Source organism: Microplitis mediator, chromosome 8 (genome assembly GCF_029852145.1).
Source record: "Microplitis mediator isolate UGA2020A chromosome 8, iyMicMedi2.1, whole genome shotgun sequence".
In the NCBI taxonomy this organism is placed as follows: domain Eukaryota; kingdom Metazoa; phylum Arthropoda; class Insecta; order Hymenoptera; family Braconidae; genus Microplitis; species Microplitis mediator.
In genome coordinates, this window is record NC_079976.1 from 18,283,021 (window position 1) to 18,298,335 (window position 15,315).

Here is a 15,315-nt window from a genome sequence, read left to right on the forward strand (position 1 = left end):
CTCCAAGAGAACGGGCGGAAATTTTGAAGTGTCTGTGTGTGAAATCAGAAAAACTGGGAAACATTAATATGGACGGAATGGACTATAAACTTACGGAAACTGCCATTGACTTGAGTAAACTGACGACAGAACAGATGGACATACAGATTGAAGATATAGAAAGGGTTAAAAATTTATTTGAAGATGACGTATTACAAAAAATATGTGAAAAAGTGGTAATCTAAATAAAAAAAAACGTTTAGAAACTAAAAGTCATTCCTGTTTCCTAAAACTGACTTTATTTTGGAGGTAAATAGCACTGGTCTGTTTAGTCCATACAGACACGTCTGTTTAGTCCATACAGACACGTCTGTTTAGTCTAAACAGGCACTTCTGTTTAACCCAAACAGACACTTCTGTTTCCTTCGAACAGACTTTATTTTGTAAGTTAATAGCACTTGTCTGTTTAATCTATCCAGACACCTCTGTTTGCTTTGAACAGACTTTTTTATTTGTAGTTTCAAGTGCATTTGTCTGTTTCATTTAAACAGGCATACTAATTTAACCTAAATGCCTCACTTAGTTTTCTTTCTGCTTACTTATAAAACAATTTGTCGTACGGCTGTTTAGCAATCTGATTTTTTTATTTTATTCTATATTTTCATTACAGCATTTAAATTTTTCGTAGCTCCATTTCATATTTGCATATTATTCAAACGATCCCCTGGCTTTTTTTCATCACATCGCTATCATTTTGAATTCGTCAAATAAAGCCGCGTTTCTTTCAGCAATAGGTTATTTGTCGCCACCTATTGTCTACTTCTGGAACTTATTTATCATATTTTCTGACGGTAAGCGTTTCATTCGGCATTTTGGCGATTCGGAATAATGCGCGTTTCTTTCAGCAATAGGTTATTTGTCGCCACCTATTGTCTACTTCTGGAACTTATTTACCATATTTTCTGACGGTAAGCGTTTCATTCGGCATTTTGGCGATTTGGAATAATGCGACGCACCCATTTTTGGGTATAGTCAGAATGTATGCTTTCGAAACCTACTTTATCAATCATCAGTACAACTTGTCATGAAACTTTACTTCTATTCTAAAACACCATCTAGTCTAGTTATAAACTTTCAGTATCAGACTTACAAGTATAAAATGTACCACCCGAACGCGTCAAGAACTTCTCACCATAGAAGCGCAGCACATATTTTAGTCTTGATTAGTATATAGGAAAAAGTAAAAATTTATCTAAATCGATATGGATTCAAGTCAATCAATATTTAAAATTAATGATTTGTTCGACAATTACGACGACATTAAAGAAAAAATGGAATTATATTCGGCAACTACGCACTATAAATTTTCGACAGCGAATAGTAAAACGCTTAAGTCTTTAAAAAATATTCGCCAAGACTTTAATGTGCGTTTAATTTATGATGAAAAGTACTACAGGCGCAGCGTTAATCCTAAACCGTCAGTTTTGAAACAATTTAAAAAAGAAAATCCTAGGTATGTTATGCAATTTTTTTTAATACTAAGTTGGTTATAATTAAACTTTTTTACTGATTGAAACTTAACCCTTTGTCTGTAGATTAAAAGTAGTACTCTGTCCAGCGGCTATAGCTTTTAGAACGACACAAGATAAGAGACATCTAAAAGTCACCCAATTTATACCGAATCACGATCATGATCCGTTTGATGTAAGTTACAAAAACCAATTTAACTTTGAATGTTGCTATGAAAATGATATTAGCAGACATCAGAATATTTTTTTTTTTTTTTTTTTTTTAAATAAAAAACCATAGTTTTATCGGTTGATCCTGAAGTTGGCAGACAATTAATAATTTTCGGATTTTTTTTTCAACAAATTAATTACATAAAAACAAAACATAAAAATATGCATACAGAAAATTTAAAAAACTACCGGTGCAATTTTTTCAAATTTTTTTTCTTTATTGTTTAAAAAAAATTCAAAAATTATTAGACGTCGGCTAACTTCAGTATCATTTTTATCGAAGACGTATATAATTATAACAATTATTTCGAAAATTTTCACTCATAGTTTTTTTGATTTTCTACACAAAATTTTTTGAAAAATAGCTTATTAGTTCATTTATTGATAATACACTTATCCAAAAAATTAAAGGAACAAGAAAATTTTATAAATTTTTTAGTGATTTTTGGAAGGCTGTGTTACGTTCTGGCTTTAATTATATTTAAATAAAAATTTTTAAATTTCTTTTGATAATATATAATAAAACTTTGGTGAAGAAAAATTCTCCATCAAAGTAATTACAGTAGATAAGCGATTTCCGCGAACACCGTCGTGGCCCGTAGTCTAAACTCATGACGAGGCATGAGACCCAGGCCTCGACGACGTTCGCTAGGGTAACCTGAGATGCGACGTTGGACAATTTATAATTTTATAATTTTCTGTACTGGATCTGCGGAGACAGAACAGGCAGTCAGCCGACGAACATCTAAGTCACCGGATCTCGGTCCGGTGACTGACTGACTCAACCTAATATTTTATTAATTAAAAGATACCTAATTTTAGTAAATGTGGTGTACCATTTATTATGTAACCCTAATCAAATATTTAGTGAAAAATTCTTAATCACTTATAATCGACGACGGACACGCCTGGGGTCGATAGATACCCTAATGATGTCAAACCTGAACATTTAAATTATTAATATAAATTTGTTTATATTTTTAATTATTCTGGGGTAATACCCCAGAATGTAACAGCTGTATTTTCGTAAAAAATGATCGTATCGAAAAAATTAAAAAAGCAAATTGAAGCTTGAAATTTCTAGTTTAACGATCTTTCAGCAAAATATTTTTTTGAGCCACGGTTTTTGCGGAATCATAAGAAAAAGGTCGAGACAAAATTTTTATAAATTAATTGGATTCGTTTTTTAGGTCTACGGGGCAGGAAAAAATTTTTTCAAAAAAACGAATTCATGGCTTGTTTAGAAAATTTGTTCAGCTACAATTTGCTTTTTTTTGTTTCTCTGTACGACAATTTGCTGCTGAGATATCAGCCTTCAAATGAAAAAGGATCCGTTTGTCTTTGATTATTGATATCTCAGCAAGAAATGGTCACACAGTAATGTAAAGGGCAGTTTAATAAACTTGAATAAATCCCCTACAAGCTCCATTTTCGATTTTTTCAAAAAAAAAATTTTTTTTCATCCTTGATATCCATTTGAAAAACCTTTAAAAAATGGCCATTTTCTGGTTTTTTAGTCAACTCATCGCTACTCTGCAAATATTGATAAAAAAAATAATGTTGCCAGGTAATTTTACAGCTTAATGTACCTTCAAAAACCCTGGAAATTTTCAGATTGATCCATTGAACCGTTTGTCCGGTCCGATTGCTCAAAGTTTTACACAACAATTAAAGGAACAAGTTTTGTTCCGTAATTTGCGTAATCGTTATCAAAATGAAAAAATCAATGTTTTTCGGATTTTCTTTCATTTTTGCGTTAATTATTCAGTAAATTTAAGGTAAAGAAAAGAAAAATTTTTTTTTCCGAAAAACGAAAAAAAAAAATAACCCTCCGAATAAAACGTAAAAAAATAAAAATGTGAAAAAATTCTTGTTTGGTCTCGTTTTTTGGAAAATTTTTTTTTTTCCTCTTTACCTTACATTTACTGAATAACTAACGCAAAAATGAAAGAAAATCCGAAAAAAATTAATTTTTCCATTTTGGTAATGATTACACAAATTAAGGAACAAAACTTGTTCCTTTAATTGTTTTGTAAAACTTTGAGCAATCGGACCGGACAAACGGTTTAAGGGGTTAGGGGTAGTCAGAATTTTCAAAAAATCGATTTTTTTTTTTTTGCATTTTCTTAAAGTATAATATTTTAAAAATATTGTGTGAAAATTTGAAGTGAATCCGACAAATTCTTTTCGAGTTATTTAACAATGACCAAAGGACGCTCGGGTGCTACGTGGCATTCGAGAGCAGGTAGCTAGAAACAGCTGCAAGCAACCGACCTTTCGGGTTTCATTGTCATGAATATCTCCCCATTTTAATGTATTTATTATTATATATATATATATATATATATATATATATATATATATATATATATATATATATATATATATAGGATATATAAATATATATATCCTTCTATATATATATATATCCTTCTACATATATTCACAATTTGTAGGTAGTACAAGAACTGAAAAATAATTTTTGGTTGCCAGTATACCTGTAGTCGTTGCACTGATCAGTCGATAGTTTTGTGATAAATTATTTCTCAAGTGAATTAAATTATTAACCATGGGACGTGATTCTAGAAAGGTTTCAAGAGAACTTCGGAGTTCTGAAAAAATTAATAAGTCGCGTTCAGTCAAAAGAAAGAATGTTTTTAATCCGAAAACAGCCGAACGTGATGAAAGTATTCAGAGTACATCTTCTAAAAAATTAAAACAAAACACTGAAGATGATGTACCTGAAGACAGCAGTACTGAATTTCGAATAATAAATTTTATTCAGGTATTCACTGCAATTTCTGCTCTTATAAAATGTAAAAAATGTGATGGAAATGTAGTGTTTCAAACAGCAAGTACACGTGGGCTGGGATTCAAAATTGTAGTTGCATGTAATAACTGTGGAAATGAATATATTCCTTCCTGTTGAAAATATGAAATCTGCTATAATGGCAACCTTTTATCACTACGGCTCGAGTGATGAAAAACCGAATCATGATATGTGTCCAAAAGGCGAAGAATCTTGGTGCTCTTACCAGCGCGCTGAAGCAAGAGGAGAGCTTGATACCTTTTCTCACGATTATTCTCCTTTACCTTCTGATGTTTTAAAAGCTATCAAGCCTATATACGAAGATCTTAGTAATGAAAATTTACTTTCAAGATGTGTAGGTGGATTCAATCAGAATAATAATGAAAGCTTTAACCAACTAGTATGGAAAATATGCCCAAAAACGGTAAATACTAGTTTTACTATCGTACAAATAGCTGCATACGTTGCTATGTGTATATTTAATGAGGGTATAAATTCATTATTAGTCTTGATGAATACACTAGGACTTAATTGTGGGCCTAATTCTCATCGGTATGCAGAAAGAATGGATGCTGCACGTATCAAAGTAGCAGATAAGCGCGCTAATGATAACACCCGAGAAGGTCGATTGCAACGTAGGCACCAGCAAATCGATATTTTGGAAGCTGCTATGTCGGCTGAAGAGCTATTATATGGTCCAGGAATAGATGACTCAGTGTAAGTTATTAAATAATTCTTATAATTCGACATAAATCCATAGCAAAACTTTAAATGCGTTTTTCTCAAAACTATGTTTTCTGAACTGGTGATCACTGTAACTTAAAAACTGCTCGGTAGATTTCAATAAAATTTATTGTACTTTTGAAATACATTAAAAACTCGTGCCTGATCGAAGGATTTTTTTTTTTTTCAAAAATTTCGATTTTTTTTTAACAATAAACTGTCGGTTTTTTTCTCGAAAATTTGAAAAAAATTTCCTGAGGCCGCCATTTTGTTAATTTCGAAAAAAAAAAAAAAAGCTTCGATCAGGCACAAGATTATCTATTAATAAAACTAATTTTTCTTGTCCGATTGATTTTAGATGAATCTCCAAGGACTTATGATGATCACCGCAAAGGACTTCGGGAGGAACGGGCTCTACAAAAACAGCGATAACTTTTTGAATTATTAATTTTTTTTTTTGAAATTTTCGTGAAGTCAAATCGAAACGTGTTCTAATAAAGCTATGTTTTTATTTTTGTCAAATAAAGTAATTAACTACAAAAAAAAAATTATTGAAAATCATCATTTTTTCATACCCCTGAGTACCCCTAACCCCTTAATGGATCAATCTGAAAATTTCCAGGGATTTTGAGGGTACATTAAGCTGTAAAATTACCTGGCAACGTTATTTTTTTTATCAATATTTGCAGAGTAGCGATGAGTTGACTAAAAAACCAGAAAATGGCCATTTTTTAAAGGTTTTTCAAAGGGAAATCAAGGATGAAAAAAAATTTTTTTTTGAAAAATTCGAAAATGGAGCTTGTAGGTGATTTATTCAAGTTTATTAAACCGCCCTTTAAATTACTGTGTGACTATTATATGCTGAGATATCAATAATCAAAGACAAAAGGCTCCTTTTTTATTTAAAGGCTGATATCTCAGCAGCAAATTGTCGTACAGAGAAACAAACAAAGCAAATTGTAGCTGAATAAATTTTCTAAACAAGCCATGAATTCGTTTTTTTTTTTAAATTTTTCCCGGCCCCGTAGACCTAAAAAACGAAACCAAAAAATTTATAAAAATTTTGTCTCGACCTATTTCTTATGATTCCGCAAAAACCGTGGCTCAAAAAAATATTTTGCTGAAAGATTTTTAAACTAGAGATTTCAAGCTTCAATGTGCTTTTTTAATTTTTTCGATACAATCATTTTTCACGAAAATACAGCCTGTCAAAAATCACTAAAAAATTTATAAAATTTTCTTGTTCCTTTAATTTTTTGGATAAGTGTATTAATTAACAAAAACTCCAAAAAAATGTCGACGAATACTATCTGTGAAAAGATGACTTTAAATAATTTTATTCCGAAAATGGCCTGATACAATTTGCGAAAATTTTATGCAATTACATGATATCTTGCATAATTTTGTGTAATTTCATAGTATTTTTTTACGACCGAAAGAATGATTCTATTTAATTTCATAAAATTATACGAAATTCGATCAAAGTCCAAAAAGTTAGAATATTTTAAAATTTTATTCATGAAGTTTCGTAAATTTGACAGCATAATTTTAAAAAATTTTATGAGATTTTAAAAGATCGTATAGAACTTTACTAGATTTGAATTTTATAAAATTGGATAAAGTTTTATCAGGCCATTTTCATAATAAAATTTTATAAAATTATTTTTTCTCGAGTATTTCAGCATCATATATAGTTTTTAGATTTATTGTAGGGGTGTGCAAATTTTGTTTGAATCGAATCAAATATCGAATAGTTCGGAGTTTCGAATAATTCGAAGTTTCAAGTATTCGCACACCCCTAATTTATTGATAACAACCTTATGAGCGAATGTTAACAATGTATTTAGATTATATAGTATAAATATGTAGACGTGCTGAATATCCGTTCAAAGTTTTAGTAATTGAACTTGTTTTCTCTGATGAATATTTTTACAGCCACCACGACTTGAAAAATATAAAAATGAAGTGGTTGGGAACATTATTCAACATAATGAAGTTATGGTAAGTACATGGGCCATATTTTATCATGGCTTAATCAATGTAATAACTAAACAACTATCATTTTTTAGAGTCGTGAAAATAATATCTGATGATAAGGACGGGCAGGTTATTAACAAATAAGATATTAGTATTCGTGGTTATTACGTTAAGTATATTACAGGTATATTACAATGAATATAGATACAAGATACACGTCCGTTTAGGATGTTGTACTGGTAAGAACTAACCACTATACATAGATTGGCAATGGTCATTAGAATAGCTAATACATTCTGGTAGTTTCTGGAACATACTAGCACTATGAACCTTGCCCCCTCAACACCCTCTCTCAAGGTATATAGTGCATGCATACTAATCCAAGCTCACACACACTAATTTACAATACCTATATTGCTCACACATTTTCTGTGTTTAATGCCGCTCAAACCTTTTGTAAACATATCTGCTGGTATTCTTTCTGTACACAGATATTTTACGTCTATCACACCGCACGCATACTTATTCCTTACAAAATGATGCCTTACATCTATATGTTCGGTACGCTGGTGATATACATCGTTCTTGACCATACTGATTGCGCTCTGATTATCATTCAGTATCGTGACAGTCTCTGATTCTTCCTGCATACCTAAACTTACTAACAGGCCTTTCAAGTATAGGGCCTCTTTAGTAGCCTCCGCTACCGCCATATACTCTGCCTCTGTACTTGAGAGCGCCACCGTCTTTTGTTTACGCGCTTCCCAACTAATTACAGATCCCGCCAGAATGAATCCATACCCCGTATACGACTTACGATCCGTTGAGTCCCCTCCCCAGTTAGCGTCTACAACGGCAAATAGAGCTAGCCCGGTTTGCTCAAATCTCAACCCGTAATCTATCGTACCCTTCAAATACCTCAAAACCCTTTTCGCGGCTTTCCAATGCTCGTCATTGTAATTGGTATTGAATTGACTTAAATAATTCACCGCGTACATTATATCTGGCCTAGTAGTTATCGCGAGATACAACAACGCTCCGATTAAACTCTGGTACGGATATTTATTCATTTCTGATTCACTCGCACGTTCTGGTTTTACTAAATTACTTTTAGCCTCAATGGGTGTGTCTATCGGTTTACACTCATCCATCCCAAAACGTTTAAGTACGGCCCTGGTATACTGTCTCTGTCTCAAGAACACACGTGACTTTTCGTCCCGCTCAAACTCGATACCTATACAACTTCTAACTAGTCTGAAATCTTTAGTCTCGAATGATTTTGACAACGCTTCCTTTATTTCACCTATCCAGGCCTCGTCGTCACTAGCTAATAAGATATCATCTACGTATATTGCTATATACATCATACTGTCACCTTTCCGGTTCACAAACAGACATTTGTCTTGTGGCACTGCATTAAAACCTAATACATTAATTCTATCTACTAATTTTCGATGCCGCTCAACCCCGGCTTGGCGCAACCCATACAACGACTTTTTCAGAGCACATACACTGTCACTCCCCGCTTTCAAGCCCTCTCTCCAGCGCTTTACGGTTTCTATTATTTTCCCGTCGCGTATTATCTTTCCGCCTAAACCGATGGGCTCACCCGCACTTATCTTTTCGATAATCTCATGCATACACTTGGGCACTTCCATGTATACACTTTCGCGCAATTCACCGTTTAAAGACGCGGTAACTATGTCCATCTGGTGAATTTTTAAATTGTATTCCGCTGCGATCGCTGCCATGATCCTCACCGACGTTGACCTCACTACTGGTGAAAATGTCTCGGTGAAATCTTCTCCTGGCCTCTGAGAACACCCTTTTGCTACTAATCTGACTTTTCCTTTGCCATCAGATTTAGTGCAAAATACGTAGAGACTTCCGATTACTTTTCTGTTTCTGGGTCTCTTTTCGATTTCCCATGTCTTGTTCTTTATTTGAGCTAGCATCTCTTCTTCTAATGCTATCTTCCACGAGTCCGCATTTTCTGTCTTGCTCGCTTGTTTCCATGTAGTCGGATTTTCTGTCACTGTCAGATATGCGAAAACATCTTCTTCCATCGCATTATCTTCAATTCCTTCATTCTCTCCTTCGGTAGCAGCTTCGTGGTCATCCCCACTCTGTTCGTCTGGTACTGTGACGTATACTTTCTTCGGTCTTCCTACCGATCCTGTCCGAATGTACATCGGTCGTCCCCGGCCTCTCTTGCTGGGTAACTCTACGCCTTCCCAAGACTTTGTTGCCCCTCTCTTTCTCTGGGGTCTCTCTTGTTTCGTTTCTGGTTCGGGCTTCTCCGGCTCTTCGCTCGGCATCTCGAGTTCTTCACACTGCTCATCACACTGCTCTTCGCATTGCTCCTCTATTACCTCAATGTTTCTCTCGTTTTCAAATGTTTCCTTATATTCGCCCTTAAAACCAATCTGATCGACAAACTTCACATCCCGTGTAGTTTTCACTGATCTATCTTTCGGAAAATAGACACGATATGCCTTCGAGGCAAATGCATATCCTATAAATACCCCTGGTACTGATCTGGATTCTAGTTTCCCGCGCTTTTGCGTCTTATCCAAGACGAAAGCCTTTGTTCCAAACACTTGCATGTGTTTCACTGTGAGTGGTTTTCCCCACCACACAAAATACGGTATTTATCCGTTTAACGCACTGGTCGGACATCTATTTCTGGTATAGCTTGCGTTGCTTAACGCTTCCCTGAGTTAGATGTATGTCGCATTGGTCCACATACATCTGAATGCACTATTTCCAATAACTTCTGAGTTCTTTGTTCGCTGGTCTTGGGAAAAGGTAATCTGGTCTGTTTTTCTTGTATACACACCTCGCACTCTGATAACTTTTCACTTTCGCTTATTTCCAAGCCATACACCAATTTATTTTTGGCCATGAGCTTCAGGTCTCGCTCATTTACATGCCCGAACTTTTCATGCCACTTATCTATCCCTAGTTTTTCCCTAGTTACGGCACTGTTAACACTCTCTTTGATGTCTTTGATAAAGTACAGATTCCCGCGTCTCTGCGCGCGCATGATCACATCATTATTTTTATTTACCACTACCGCTTCAGTTTTCCTGAAGGTCACTGTATGTCCGAAATCTGTGGCCCGTGCCACCGAGAATAGATTTGTTCTCAAATCTGGTACGTATGATACGTTCTTAAACCCGATGTCCACTTGTCTTTTACCCGTCGACACTTTCACCGAAACGTTTCCCGTTCCCAATATTTTAGTGTTTTTATCCGTTGCCAGGCTCAACTCTGCATGTTTAGGTTTAAACTCACTAAACTTATTTCTACTATTACACAAATGACTGGTCGCACCACTGTCTATACACCAACACGCGTTACCACTACTACTGTACATAGCTTGTTCACTGGTACTTAACGATGACTCATTTACATTTCTCGCACTACTGTATTCTCTTCTGTTTCTTTCTGGGCAGTTCTTTGCGATATGCTCTCTCTTATGACACTTGAAACATTCGACTTCCCGCCGAAAATTCTCGTCCCGAGAACTCGACGACTTTGGCTTTCCGCCATTTTGACCACGTTGTCTCCTCTGGCTTTGCCTCGAATACATTGCTCCTTGTGCTGGCTCGACATGTTGTTCTGCATGTCCCTCCTGGTATTCCAGAATTTTTACCCTGAGTTCATCCAGTGATGGTAACTCCTTCTGTGTTTCTATCGATGTCTTGAACACTGTGTAACTTTCTGGTAAGCTGTTTAACAACAAGATCACCAACATCTCATTGGCTATCTCCAGCTTGACCTCTCGCAGTCTTTTCACTGTCTCTGTGAATTCAGTGATGTGTTTCCTCACATCATCTCCCTCTGTCATCTTCGACAAAGTCAACTTTTTCAGAAGGTACGCTTTTCGCGCCGGTCCCCCAGATTCGTACGTCGCCTTAATCTTATCCCGGATTTCCTTTGACGTCTCCAAGTCATCGTACGCTGCTGCCTCGTCTGTCCCCAATGCTATCAAAAGATCCGCCATCGCCTTTCTGTCCTTTTTGATCCACGCTGCGATATCTTCTGTTCCTGATCTGGGTTTGGTTTTTTCACCAACAACATATTCCCACGTTTCATGACTCATTAGAATACCCTTCATCTGTGTTTTCCACGACCGGTAATTCTCTCTGGTAAGGGGATCTATTTTAATTGAAAAAGCCATTTATTACTGACCACTTAACAACTACCAATCGACACTATCAACTTTTTACGCTAATCACAGCACACAACGTTTTCCCCGCCAAAATTGTTCGAGCTCTTACGCCTAGTGTCTCACAATGACGAACTCCACGCCACTGCACGCTATCGAAACTTCTCGATGCTTCCCGCGCGTTTTTCACGTGCTTCTAATTAATTACTTTATTTAATTAATAACCGCTTTGATCTTTACAATGGGATACCCACGTTATCTGGGCCCATAACCTGATGATAAGGACGGGCAGGTTATTAACAAATAAGATATTAGTATTCGTGGTTATTACGTTAAGTATATTACAGGTATATTACAATGAATATAGATACAAGATACACGTCCGTTTAGGATGGTGTACTGGTAAGAACTAACCACTATACATAGATTGGCAATGGTCATTAGTATAGCTAATACATTCTGGTAGTTTCTGGAACATACTAGCATTATGAACCTTGCCCCCTCAACAATATCAAAGCGTCCTCTAGCTCTGCTGTTGCAGGATTATCAAATAGTCGAGAAGTTGAATCTGCTGATCTAAACGTATCACACGTAAATCTAAAATATAACAATCAATCATACTTATATTTTGAATGTTGATTTACTTCACAAATACCAAGACGCATTAGGATATTATTAATATTATTGTGATTAAATTGATAGTGATTTATTTCTGAATTCCTCGATAAACAGATTGTACATGATAATATTTTGTCGCTGTACACTTTTGTCGTAGTTTTGGTAATTTATCCAAAAATTTAAATCCAAATATGGAATTACCAGATCCCATATCCATTTCATCCCAAATATTAATAAATAATTTCTTTCCACGATTATATCATTAGCATAAATTAGAGAATATTTGGAAGCATTATTTGTCTCTGTCCATTCTAATGATATTTTTTTTATGAAGTTGAATTATAAAAAGTTATAGTTTCCTATAAGACTCTGTGTTAAAATTTTGATTTTTAATCGTTGATAACTTTTAAAATGATTGATAACATACAATGAAATTTTTAAGAACGATAATTACTGATTCATTCTTGCAAAAGATATAAAATTTGAATTTTTATCTGATAGTAAGCTTTACGCAAGAATGTCCTTAAAAAAAAAAACTGTAATGTTTAAAAGCTTAAAAAACTTTCTATTTAATAATCAATTAATTAATCATTATATTTCGAATAGGTTGAAGTCTCGTCCCCTCAGCCACAAGCTGCTGGTGGATCGGATGATAATATAAATATTATTACCGATTCGCCTATCGATTTTGATGAAGAATTCAGTGTTTTGTTGTCAAAACTTGAAATCAATATTAAGTCCACGATTAATAAAAACGATCAGAAAAATAAACTTCTTCAACTCATCAAAATGTTGACATGTTTCGAGACTGATAAAAATGATTATGTTAACCAAACACTGAATTATGGAACTATACAATCGAAAGTTGGATCGCTCTCGATATACACAAGTCGGTCTCGTGGACGTGGTAGAGGTCGAAAAAACCGTGTTATTGGCCTTACCGGAACTCAAACAGGCGAAAATAGTAAAACATTTGAAGGATTAAGTGATGCTTTAAAAAAAATATACATTTTAAAATTAATGTTTACAGATAAAAATGTTATTGACAGAGTTGTTGTTAATAAAGAAAAAATCAGAATGATAGATTCAAACCATCTAAAATCGGAAAATATTCCGGATGCTTTGGCAAGTGAAATGATAGAAGCAGATATCGTCAAAAAGCTTTTTTGAAACGAATGCATTCAATCATTTTAAAAAAATAATTGACACAAAACGCCAAAGTCTTGAGTGGACGTGTAAAATGTGCAAAAGTGAGTTGGGGACTGGCAATAGCATAGAAAGCGATAAATGTTTGTTCTGGAGTCATTGGACATGTGCCAACTTGATGGATGAACCAGAAAATCATTGGTTTTGTGCAAGTTGCCAAAAGAGTTTATAAATTTATATAGTATAATTTTCATTATTAATTACTTATGTATTACTTACGAAATATTATATCATTAACATTCTTTTTTTTTTTTCAAATATAAAATTATTATTTAGATCATAATTTAAATGATTATTAAATCGGTGGATTATAAAAAAAAATTGAATAACTAATAAAATTCTTTATTTAGTTGGTCAAATCTTAAAGTATAATATGTACTTTTAATTATTAATAATTTATGTAATACTTATTCATTATTGTCAATAATTGTTTTTTTGAATATCAAATTATTATAAATATAATTTGAATATTTAATAGATCAAAGGATTATTAAAAAAAAAGTTGAATAACGAATAAAATTCTTTATTTAGTTGGTTAAATCTTAAAGTATAATATGTATTTTTAATTGTTATTAATTTATGTAATACTTATTCAGTATTATCAATAATTGTTTTTTTCAATATCAAATTATAATAAATATAATTTGAATATTTAATAGATCAAAGGATTAGTAAAAAAAAAGTTGAATAACGAATAAAATTCTTTATTTAGTTGGTTAAATCTTAAAGTATAATATGTACTTTTAATTATTAATAATTTATGTAATACTTATTCATTATTATCAATAATTGTTTTTTTTTAATATCAAATTATTATAAATATAATTTGAATATTTAATAGATCAAAGGATTATTAAAGAAAAATTAAATATTTAATAAAATTTTTGATTTTATTGGTTAAATGTTAAAATATAAAATGATATTTTGTTATTTATTATTTATGTATTACTTATTCATTATTATCATTAATTATTTTTTTTCAAATTTTGAATTATGATTTATAATAAATTGTGGATATTCATTAGATCAGAGAATTATAAAAAATAATTTAATAATTAAATAATCTTCTATTGAAATAATTACATTTTTTAGTATAAAATGTAATTTTTATTATTAATTACTTACGAAATACTATATCGTTACTTTTTTTTTAAATAATATATTTTTGTAATATATTTGAATCTAGTGACTTTTATCGCGCCGTTCAAAATTGCCTGTGCGCAGTCGCACACAGTGTCAATAAGCATGGGAGCACGGGTACGGTCAGATTTCGGAGCATTTGGTAAATTACCCGTGCGCATGCGCAATTTCGCCAAAAATGACCATTTTCCACTGATCTGAATAGTAACTAGATAGAGTATTCCATGAGACGCCATTGTCCTTCATTGAAGGGTATATTAGCGCCACCGCATTTAGACCATGTACTAAATTTCATGATAGCACGCTTGCGCTATTTTAAACGTATCAGTGTAAGTGTGAATATATGTGTAACCGTAAGTTACCAATTTGGTTATATTTGAGGTTGGTTATTTAGGTTATTGACTAGCAACAAGTAGTAAGTTTCCAACAGCACGTGTTAGCATCAGTACGAATATTATTAATAAGTCAAAAGTTATAAAACGTGCTTGTAGAAATAAATAATTCTAAATTCAAAAGAAAATAATAAAGTCAGACTTCATAAAAAGCCATAGCTTATATAAAATAAATGAAATAAAAAATATAAAGTTGTAAATTTATTTGTAAAACCGAAGGCTGCAAAGAGTGTTCATATAGGTTATATTTCAAAAATAAATAGTATAAATAGTTAAATAATAATTGAAAGTGTACGGTGAAAGATAAAGGAAAAATGGGACGCTGTGTATATTGCCATAAATTATCAAATTTAAATGAGGGAAGATCGGTTCACAAGTAAGTACAATTTATAAAATAAAGTATATTATAAGACTTCGAGTAACAAATGATTTACATATTATTTCAATTTATTTTTTTCAAGTTTTTTTTTTAAGTAGAGAAATAATATGATTTGACAAAATTTAATCAATAATTTTATAAACTTTTAGATTTCCTACGGATGAAAAAGAGCAAAAACA

At 32.9% G+C, this 15,315-nt stretch overlaps 2 protein-coding genes across 5 annotated transcripts; both read left to right on the forward strand.

Annotated features, from left to right (window-relative positions):
• Nucleotides 1-1,142: 1,142 nt before the first annotated feature.
• On the forward strand, nucleotides 1,143-13,525 carry LOC130673546 (uncharacterized). Of its 2 annotated transcripts, XR_008990907.1 has the most exons (5): nucleotides 1,143-1,492; nucleotides 1,575-1,683; nucleotides 7,186-7,251; nucleotides 7,320-7,466; nucleotides 12,626-13,525. XR_008990907.1 is itself a non-coding variant. In XM_057478582.1 (4 exons), the coding sequence occupies exons 1-4, from the start codon at nucleotides 1,242-1,244 to the stop codon at nucleotides 13,187-13,189; spliced, it is 990 nt and encodes a 329-aa protein (XP_057334565.1). In that variant the 5' UTR covers nucleotides 1,143-1,241; the 3' UTR covers nucleotides 13,190-13,525. The 2 variants fall into 2 exon arrangements, 1 of the variants encoding a protein (XP_057334565.1); XM_057478582.1 differs by lacking the exon at nucleotides 7,320-7,466.
• Nucleotides 4,144-5,803, forward strand: LOC130673547 (uncharacterized). 3 transcript variants are annotated; one of them, XM_057478584.1, is made up of 3 exons: nucleotides 4,145-4,951; nucleotides 5,034-5,244; nucleotides 5,609-5,803. In XM_057478584.1, the coding sequence occupies exons 1-3, from the start codon at nucleotides 4,930-4,932 to the stop codon at nucleotides 5,610-5,612; spliced, it is 237 nt and encodes a 78-aa protein (XP_057334567.1). In that variant the 5' UTR covers nucleotides 4,145-4,929; the 3' UTR covers nucleotides 5,613-5,803. The 3 variants fall into 3 exon arrangements, 2 of the variants coding, with proteins under 2 accessions (XP_057334566.1, XP_057334567.1); XR_008990908.1 differs by having other exon boundaries at nucleotides 4,147-4,951; nucleotides 5,052-5,244; XM_057478583.1 differs by having other exon boundaries at nucleotides 4,144-5,244.
• Nucleotides 13,526-15,315: the final 1,790 nt, after the last annotated feature.